This window comes from Phocoena phocoena, chromosome 1 (assembly GCF_963924675.1).
Source record: "Phocoena phocoena chromosome 1, mPhoPho1.1, whole genome shotgun sequence".
NCBI lineage: Eukaryota > Metazoa > Chordata > Mammalia > Artiodactyla > Phocoenidae > Phocoena > Phocoena phocoena.
The window spans coordinates 83,972,971-83,982,601 of NC_089219.1; the positions used below are offsets into that span (position 1 = coordinate 83,972,971).

Consider the following 9,631-nt stretch of genomic DNA (forward strand, 5'->3'; position numbering starts at 1 on the left):
ACGCGCAGGCTCAGTGGCCATGGCTCACGGGCCCAGCCGCTCCGCGGCATGTGGGATCTTTCCGGACCGGGGCACGAATCCGTGTCCCCTGCATCGGCAGGCGGACTCTCAACCACTGCGCCACCAGGGAAGCCCAAGAATATGATTTTTAATGACTGCACAAATAGTCCATTATCTGGACATATCATAAATTTAATTTATTTTTTTAACAAAGTAGAGCTGATTTACAATGCTGTGCCCATCTCTGCGGCACCGCAAAATGACTCAGTTATACACATGTATACTTTCTTTTTAAATATTCTTTTTTTTTTTTTCACAGTCCAGGTCTTTTATTTTCTTTACACCCATCATGCCATGAATTCATAGGGAATGGGCTCCAACAGTTCAGGCTCCTTTCCATTGGTTCTCACGAAGTGTGCTTCTCTGGGTGGTGCTGGCTGGCACTTCAGTTGAACCCAAGTACCTTTCTCTTTGGCTTCCTTCTTTTTCTGATCGTTTTCCTTCACCCGTTTCACGAAGCTATCCCGGCTCTTAGAGTGCTTAATATGCTCGATACGCACATTAATTCTCTTGGCGAGAATCTTGCCCTTAACTTGTTTGTTTACAATGATGCCAACAGCATGCTGGGTAACATTGTAGACTCTCCCAGTTTTGCCATGGTAACATTTGTGGGGCATTCCTTTTTGAACAATGCCCATTCCCTTGATATCTACAATATCACCTTTCTTGTAGATTCGCATGTATGTGGCCAAAGGAACAACTCCATGTTTTCTAAAAGGCCTAGAGAACATGTAGCAGGTGCCCCTCCTCTTTCCTTTTGTGTTGGTCATTTTGGCGAATTACTGGAAGATGGCGGTTCCGGCCGAAAAGAAGCGTTTTTAAAATATTCTTTTCCATTATGGTTTATCACAGCATATTCAATATAGTTCCCTGTGCTATACAGTAGGACCTTATTGTTTATCCATTCTAAATGTAATAGTTTGCATCTGCCAACCTCAAACTCCCAGTCCAAAATACCGTATGCTAACACATAAATATGGAATTTAAGAAAAAAAAATGTCATGAAGAACCTAGGGGTAAGACAGGAATAAAGACACAGACCTACTGGAGAATGGACTTGAGGATATATATGAGGATATATAACTGATCCACTTTGTTACAAAGCAGAAACTAACACACCATTGTAAAGCAATTATACCCCAATAAAGATGTTAAAAAAAAACAACTCCCAGTCCATCCTTTTCTCTCCCCCCGTCCCCTTGGCAACCACAAGTCTGTTCACTATGGACATATCATAGTTCACTAAATGTTTTCCAATTTAGATTGTTTCCAATTTTCTTCTATTATAAATACTACTTTGATAAACCCCTTTGTGTATACTCTCGATTCTAAGCTTACCATTCTTCCTGTATCTCGGTTTACTCATCTGTGAAGAACTAATAATATTAGCTACTACATGTGGCTGTGTGAGGACCGAGTGAGTGAATTCATGCAAAAGATGAAGGATTGTGCCTGGCACATAACAAGCACTCAATACCGTTAGTTACTATTATTAAGACTAACTTTAGATATTTGTGCTTAATATCTAACACATAGCTAAACTGAGTACTTGGTACTAAATACATCAAATTATGCCTTCTAAAAATACTGCAAGAATATTTTTATAGCTTTGTTCAGAAATTTGCTTTTTCAAATTACCTATAATTGCTGGATGTTTCATGATGAATAGTCATTGAAAGCATGTTTGGTTAGATTTTATTTCTGTGCCTCAGGATGTCCTTTTAGGGAAGGTGGGGGTCTTAACATATTAGAAGTCATTTCCTGGTTTTAGAGTTTAAAGGAAATCAACAAAGGCCTACTTATTCGATTGGCCAAACACTTGTTTAACAGGGTTAAAATCTAGTTAAGGTACCTTCCTGATAGTCCGTGGTTGGTCTAGCAGCTGTGGGTCAGAAGTTCAGAACAGAAAGTGAAATCCTAGGATTAACTGTCATACTCTTACATCAAATATTCTGTTGAATCAACCTCCCATGGTAATTTTTTCTGGATGAGGCTTGGCCACCACTACTGTCTGTCACATTCTCAGTTGGCACCAATAATGTAGTTGGGGGAAGAAAAGCAGCTGAACTGGTGGAAGATAGCTTTTCAGGACCTTCCCTGCATCTCATGAGGCCCTCGGGGATCTGCGGGGTCCGCAGACTTCGCTGGGTGGCAGCATGAAAGGCAAGAGAGCCTGGAATCACAAGGACAACACCCTGAGCCCTGGCTCCACCACTAACCAGCTGTGCGACCTCAGGCAATCACTCAAGCTTTTTGCATCTCAGTTTCATCCTCTGTAAAAATCGATGGTACTAATAATACTAATCTCATTATTCCCACCCCTAACATTTACAGGACCCCAGCCAAGAGCTTAAATAACTCCCCCCCCCCGCATTGTCCTTCTCTTTCTACCTCGTTCCACCGAGGAGTTTTGTGCCTTGTGTCCTGCCCCCAGCCTGCAGGGCCTAAAAGCCTTCCTTACTCACCCCCACCGTAAACTAACCTGGGAGGGCACACCTGAGGAAGAGGACCCCGCAAGTCCTAGAAGCAGGCCTGGGCCACTGAGGCAGGGGATTCTGGGGTCCTTGGCAGCCAGAGCTTGGTACAGAAAGGGAGTGTGGGCTCGGGTGGTCGCACCCTTCTGGCCCCATAAGGAAGGAGTGGCAAGTGGAGGGGTCTCTATAAAGTGTGGGAACTCCATTGCCTGGGTCTGAGGATTAAATGAGTCACTGCATGCACTGTGCTTAGTGCAGTACCTGGCATTGTTGCTAGCATGTGATAAATCATGCAAGCTACTGTTACTATTGCTGTGGTGGCAGTGCTGTTGGAAGGGATCTCAAAGATGATCTCGTCCAAATCCTTCATGTTACGTACGTGGTGAGGAAACACAGATATAATACAATTAACCGTGATTAAACACATGCATAGGGCTTCCCTGGTGGCGCAGTGGTTGAGAGTCTAATGCAGGGGACACGGGTTCAAGCCCTGGTCTGGGAGGATCCCACATGCCGCAGAGCAACTGGGCCCGTGAGCCACAACTACTGAGCCTGCACGTCTGGAGCCTGTGCTCCGCAACAAGAGAGGCCGCGATAGTGAGAGGCCCGCGCACTGCGATGAAGAGTGGCCCCCGCTCGCCGCAACTAGAGAAAGCCCTCGCACAGAAACGAAGACCCAACACAGCAAAAATAAATAAATTAATTAAGAGTTAGGACTTCAACATATTCATTAAAGAAATATAAAATAAATAAAAATAAACACATGCATAGTGGCAAAGCCACAACCTGACCCAGGGCTCTTACCATGCAGCTGCCTTTCCTCTGCTCCATAATGCCATCTCCTCAGCAGCACGAAGACTTTAGGGTCAGCACTGACTTCAATATTCCCAGTCCACAGAGGTGACTTGTGCTCTTGCCGTCTTCTGGATAGGAGCAAGGAGTGTGTCCTTGGAGAAAGGGGACACCTTCAGTGGGAGTCAGTGCCGGGAGCCTCCTGTGAGGGTCTCATCAAGTTGAGGTGGGAACACCTCAAATATTTACTGAACAATGAGAAGCACAGCCCTTACATGGATAAAGAAGAAGGTGACATTCTGTACTTCAGAGCAGTGCAGTGAAAGCTCCAGGACTGAATATTCTAAGTAAGAAAAACGTATTCTGGCTCAGAAATCAGATGTGCAGACAGACTGAATTTCTTCTCATGAGTTAAATACGAACAAATGTAATTTGTAGATTTCCTCCCTTGTTCTCATTTTAAAACCTAGTTTGTTCCATTTTACCTGTAATCAATATATTCTTTGACTGTTTCGCAGTTCAAGATTGCTAACATGATTTATATTTTTGAAACTTTTAATTATGGAAATGCTCAAATACATACAAAAGTAAAGGGAATAATATAATATGATGAAGTTTGGGTATAATGATGCCCAGTGTACCCACTGTCTCCCCCGCCCCAATTCCAGGGAGATCACCTATGGCTAATCCTGTTTCATCTGTAAACCTGCCTTCCTTCCCCACCCTGGCAATGAAGTTTGAATCAAATCTCAGGCCTCTTATCATTTCATCCATAAACACTTTGTTTTCTATAAGATTTTGATGAATTTTAAGCTCTTTCTCCATCTGGCTGCTTTAGACTTTAGTTTGTTCAGCTGGGGAATCAACGGACCAAAGCTTAGGCCCTTCTAGAGGCCTTGCATGGTCATAGGTCCAGAAAGTTCAGAGCAAATCAGCTTGAAAATGGAGCCTCTATCATTTGGCTGCCAGGCTGGAACTGAACAAGGCAACATTTTGGATACTTTTTATTCCTTGCTGAATTTCTGCCAACTCTGTATATGGTATTTCCATAAAAGTCTTGTTTTCTTTCTCTTTTCTTTGAAGAATGAAACTTCTTTCCCCTTTTTTCAAAAGAGGAGAAGACTGTCATTCCAGATTCCATCCCTCCTGCTGCTGTCGCCTTTTCTTCTGTTTGTTTTCCGCACTAGTGTCAGTTTGCAAATTCTGGGGTTTGGTAGTTCACAGGAGGACCCAGGGATGGGGAGAGTGGCCCTACTCAATGTCATTGAAAGATTACTGTACTTCAATCACTGGAGCTCAACTGAAAACTCTGAAAAGTTCTCTTTATAATCATTGAATTTTAAATAATTTTCCTAAAAAGACTGAGGGAAGAAAAAGGATGCCAAGTTCACATTTCCCTGCCAGAAACACTGTTCTTATTTTCAGTTGAATGGCTTGGCTATTAATTAAGGCTTCGTGCTTCGCAGCTATCTCTTTTTCTACATTCTTGCCGCTAATCATCATACATGTGACACATGACTTCTGTCTAAATGCTAAAGTTTATTAGAGTGGAAAAAAAAATCAGTTATACAGGGAAGGAAAAGAGATTAGTAATCAAGTCCAAGCATTTGCTTATTCATCTGCATATGGTTAAAAGATTTAAAAGAATCCATTGGTTTCTATTTCACTGCTACATGCAGGCCAAGGAGCAAGGAGGAAAAAAAAAAAAAAAAGCCTTTTCCTATCCATGGTGTAGAAATACATTTTCTTCCTTTTGCCTTGGAGGGAGAAATCGTCTCCTCTCCTAATATTAAGCCAAAGTAACCAAACTTTAGAGGGACTGGCTCCTTCTGAAAGGTTATTGTTCTAATTACCTATTGCTTTGAAATGAACTCCCCGAAAACTTAGTGGCAGAAAACAGCAACCATTTAATTCTGCTCATGGACGCTGTGGGTCAGAAATTCACTGGGCACAGAAGGGAGGGCTTTTCTCTGCTCCATGGTGTTTGAGCCTCAGCTGGGAGGACTAGAAAGGCTGGGAGTGACTCAAATGGCAGGGCTGGAATCATCTGGAGGCTTCTCCCCTCACACGTCCACCACCTGGATTGAGATGACTCAAAGCCTGTGCTTAGCTGTGACCATGACCCCGAACACCTACACCTGGCCCCTCCGTGGGGCTTGCGCTTCTCACAGCCTGGTGGCTGCCTTCTGTGACAGCATCCCCCGGGGGAATGTCTGAGTTAGAATGTCACTTCCCACTCTCGCTGCAGTCTGGTGGCCGGTTTAAATTCCAAGGGAGAGCAACCAAACTCCACTTCTGCGTGAGGAAGCAGCCGGGTCATACTGCAGCGCATGTAGCTGGCCAACTTTGGAAAATACAATTCACCTCCGTGGTCTGGGTTGAGGCCCTTTAGGGAGGAGGTGGGAGAGGGAGTTACTGCGTGCCAAGGCCATCTTCTCCCTCCAGGCCCCCCACTGGCTCTTTTCACCCAGTCCTTACTCAGCTCTTCCCCAGTGGCCACGCTTTGTTCCCAGACCTTCTGTCTTTGTTCAGTCTCTGGTCATGGGCAGAGATGGAATCACAATAAACAAAAACACTCCCTGTCGCAGCTTCCTGGCTGCTATGCTTAGTTTTTAGTTTGTCTTTCTTCATCCGTATACACAGCCACAAATATCTAAGGACGGATTCCCTGACTACTGATGATAGTTTTTTTCACTGAGAAATAATTCACATGCCATACGGTACACCTTTTTATAGTGTACAACTCAGTGGGTTTTAGTATATTCATAGTTGTACAACCATCACCATTATCGAATTCTAGAACATCTCACTTAAAAGAAAACCCCACATCCATTTAAAGTCACCCTCATTGCCCTTTCCCACAGCACCTGGCAACAATGAATCTACTTTCTCTCAATGGATTTGCCTATTCTGGACAGTTTATGTAAATGGAACCATATAATATGTGGGTTTTTATGATTGGCTTATTTCCCTTAGCATGTTTTCAAGGTTCATTCATCTATGCTGTAGCATGTCATGAATTAGTCACATCCTTTTTGTGACTGAATAATATTTCATCGTACAGATATATCACTTTTGTTCATCCATTAGTTTGGTGGACATCTAGGTTGTTCCCACCTTTTGACTATTATGAATAATGCTGGAATGAATGTTTGGGTACAGGATATGTGTGAACATGTTTTCAGTTCTCTGGGGTATACACCCAGGAGTGGAATTGCCGGGTCCCATGGTAACTTTAATTCTTTGAGGAACTGCCGAACTGTTTTCCACAGCTGCTGAACCATTCTACATTCCCACCAGCAACGTATAAGGGTTTCAATTTCTCCACATTCTTGGCAACATATGTTATTTTCTGCTTTGTTGGATAAAGGCCATCCTAGAGGGTGGGAGTGGTTGCTGGGCTTAGTCTAAGGAGAGCCTTCCTTCAGGCCACTACATACCAAGGAAGCCACCTTGGTTGCCTGGAGACATAAGGTAACTGAGGGCTTACTATGTGTTAGGCTCTGTGCTAAAGGCAGTACATGTATCATCTAGTTTGGTGTTCACAGCTCTAGAACTAGGTACCATTATTATGCCTATTTGACAAGTAAACAAAGTGAGGCACAGAATAACTTGCTAGAAAAGGGACGAGGTTTGGAAGACATGAATTTCCTGTACTAAAAATAAGTTAGAGAACTTGGATACTAATGAAGGAGTCTGGTGGTCTAAGTAAAAGTTAAAAAAAATTTTTTTTTCAAAACAAAACAAGAAACGCCAGGTACATTGTAGCTGGCCAAATTCGAAGCTGGCCTCCAGTATTCTAACCATGATGCCTACACCCCGTATGATCCCCTATCCTGAAGTAGAAATGGGACCTATGAATATCATGGGCTATTGCTCTCCTGAATATGTTATATTAATATGGCAAAAGGGATTTTGAGGATGTTATTATGGTTCCTAGTCAGTTGACACCGATTTAATTAAAAGGGAGAGAGATTACCGTAGGTGTGCCTGATCCCTTAAAAGAGACAAGCTGCAGTAGAGACTCTCCTGCTGGCCATTAAGAAACAGGTCACCATGAGCCCTACAACTGCAAGGAACTGAATTCAGCCAGCAACACCCTGAACAAGTTTGGAAGATCTAGAGTTCCAGATCAGAACTCAGTCCTGGCTGTCACCTTGATTACAGCCTGTGAGACCCTGAGTAGAGAACTAGTTAAGCCCTGAATGGGTTTCTAACCTACGGAGCTGTGAGATAATGACTGTTACTTTAAGCCACTAAGTTTGGCGCACTTTGTTACACAGCAATAGAAAACTAGTACACAGAGCACAGACTGACTAAAGGCTGCTAGAGGAGATGAACTCATTGGTGTGTCATACATAAAGAACAGCACTTCTCAAAATGTGGCCCAGGGACCCCTGGGGGGCCTCAAGGTCTTTTCAGGGCTCCATGAGGTCAAAACTATTGTCATGTGATTAAGGCATACTGAGGTGTTATCTGTCTTTTTCCTTCTCATTACTTTATAGTTTTCTAGATGCTACAGGATGTGTGATGATGTCGTTGCTCTGATGGTTAATAGTGTCCCCGTCTATTCCTATGTTTAAAAAATTTCTGGTTTAATTTCTAATGTGGTAAATATTGACAAATATAGCCCCCATAAACAAAAGTTCATTGGGGTCTTTCAGTAATTTTTAATGAGGTCTTGAGACCAAAAAGCTTGAGAACCACTGGTCCAGATGAAATGGAACTAAGTAGGCCTAGGCAAAGTCTGAAAGTATAAGAATTTATATACTTACTTAATGGCTACATTCTGTCCTGAGCTGTAGTAGGTGTGACCAAGAGTGGAGCAAGGGCACAAAAGTAGCATGAGGTACAGTCCCTGAAGTAAGGCAAACATAAAGAATTAATTAGCAAAAGCATCCGTGTCTTCCCTTCACAGGTGTTTATGTAAGTACAAGGTACGGCAATATGATGGTACATAATCTGTGCTAACCTTAGGTGTGGGCAGCTAGGACACAGTGTGTAGAGAAGAAGTTGCTGAAACCAGGCTATGGGGGAACAAGGGATATTTTACTGGAGAGGTGAGACGTAAGTTGGGAGGGGAAGTGGGAAGAGGACAACTATTTCAGGCACCCTGCCTCAAATCTTAGCTGAAACGTCTCTTTCTTAGAGAGGCCTTTCTTGATATCCCTTTCTAGAGCAGTCAGCATTGTATCCCCTTCACAGCACCCTGCTGATTTCCTTTCCAGCACTTTTAAAATGTTAAACCTAACATAGCTGTTCAAATAAGTCTGGCTGGAGCTACAGTACCTTGGTTCAAATGCCAGCTCTGCTACTTTCTAGTTGTAAAATCTTAGATAAGTTACTTAATCTCTTTATGCCTCAGTTCCTCAAAAAATGTGCTAACAAAGCAAGGAATTTATGTTAAAGCGTTAGCTTAGTTGTGACCATGGGACTAAAAAGGAAGGCTGGATATGAACTAGTTCAAACGCAGAATCAATGGGTGAAATCAGATGACAAGGAGAGAAGAGGATGAAAAGATAAGGGGAAATTCTGGGGATATTAAAAGAAAAAAGGCAACCAATTATATGTAGATTAAAGAAAGAGTAAAAAAACAAAAAATTATTCCAAAGTTTGTTGTTTGAGCGAGATGGCAGAGCCTGCATCAGGTGACTACTTTGAAGGGAAAAGGAGGAGGCATGTCAAATCCACGTTTAAAGTGAGTGGGAACAAGAACACAGACCACTTGATTTGAGAGTCCTGGGGTGCTGGGGCTTACAGAAGCAAGCTCATGGCAGATGACGAAATCTGGATGTCTGCTCATCGTCTGCCAAAGCTGAAATCATGGGAAGAAACTACACAAGGTCCCCAACACCGAGCTGTATGGAGGACGACCTTCTTTAATATTCACGATGGCATTACTGTGGATAAAAGAAGTTTCATACTTTGCTATCAAACTCTTTTTGGTGAGATGGGACTTTTTAGGAGATATGAAGCACAGATTCAATGCAGGGAGCTGCACAGTAAGAGGTGGCACGTTTCCAACATTAACCTATCTTGGTAAAGACAATTAAGCAGTGTGTTTCCAGATGCTTTTATACGGGAAGCTTGGGTCATCTCTCTTCTACCAAGGACCTCTTGCTATTCAGTTTAAAGTGTACAACATTCCTCTTGTTGACATGGTTTCATAGCACTCTTCGTTCCAGGCGAAAGCTTCCTGTGATGACTTTTGGATGTCCTTCTGAAACATTTAGGCTTTGACCTGGCAAGCTGCTGAGACCCATTAGGACAGCTGAACTGTAGATAAAATCTTCCAGGGAAGTAGG

General features: G+C 42.9%; 1 protein-coding gene across 1 annotated transcript; it reads right to left on the bottom strand.

The window, feature by feature from the left end:
• Window positions 1–347: 347 nt before the first annotated feature.
• LOC136130204 (large ribosomal subunit protein eL21-like) lies at window positions 348–833 on the bottom strand. The gene has a single exon (XM_065886519.1). The coding sequence runs from the start codon at window positions 828–830 to the stop codon at window positions 348–350; it is 483 nt and encodes a 160-aa protein (XP_065742591.1). The 5' UTR covers window positions 831–833.
• Window positions 834–9,631: the final 8,798 nt, after the last annotated feature.

Excerpts from the sequence above, each read along its gene's own strand:
- LOC136130204 (XM_065886519.1), bottom strand. The coding sequence starts at position 830 with ATGACCAACACAAAAGGAAAGAGGAGGGGCACCTGCTACATGTTCTCT.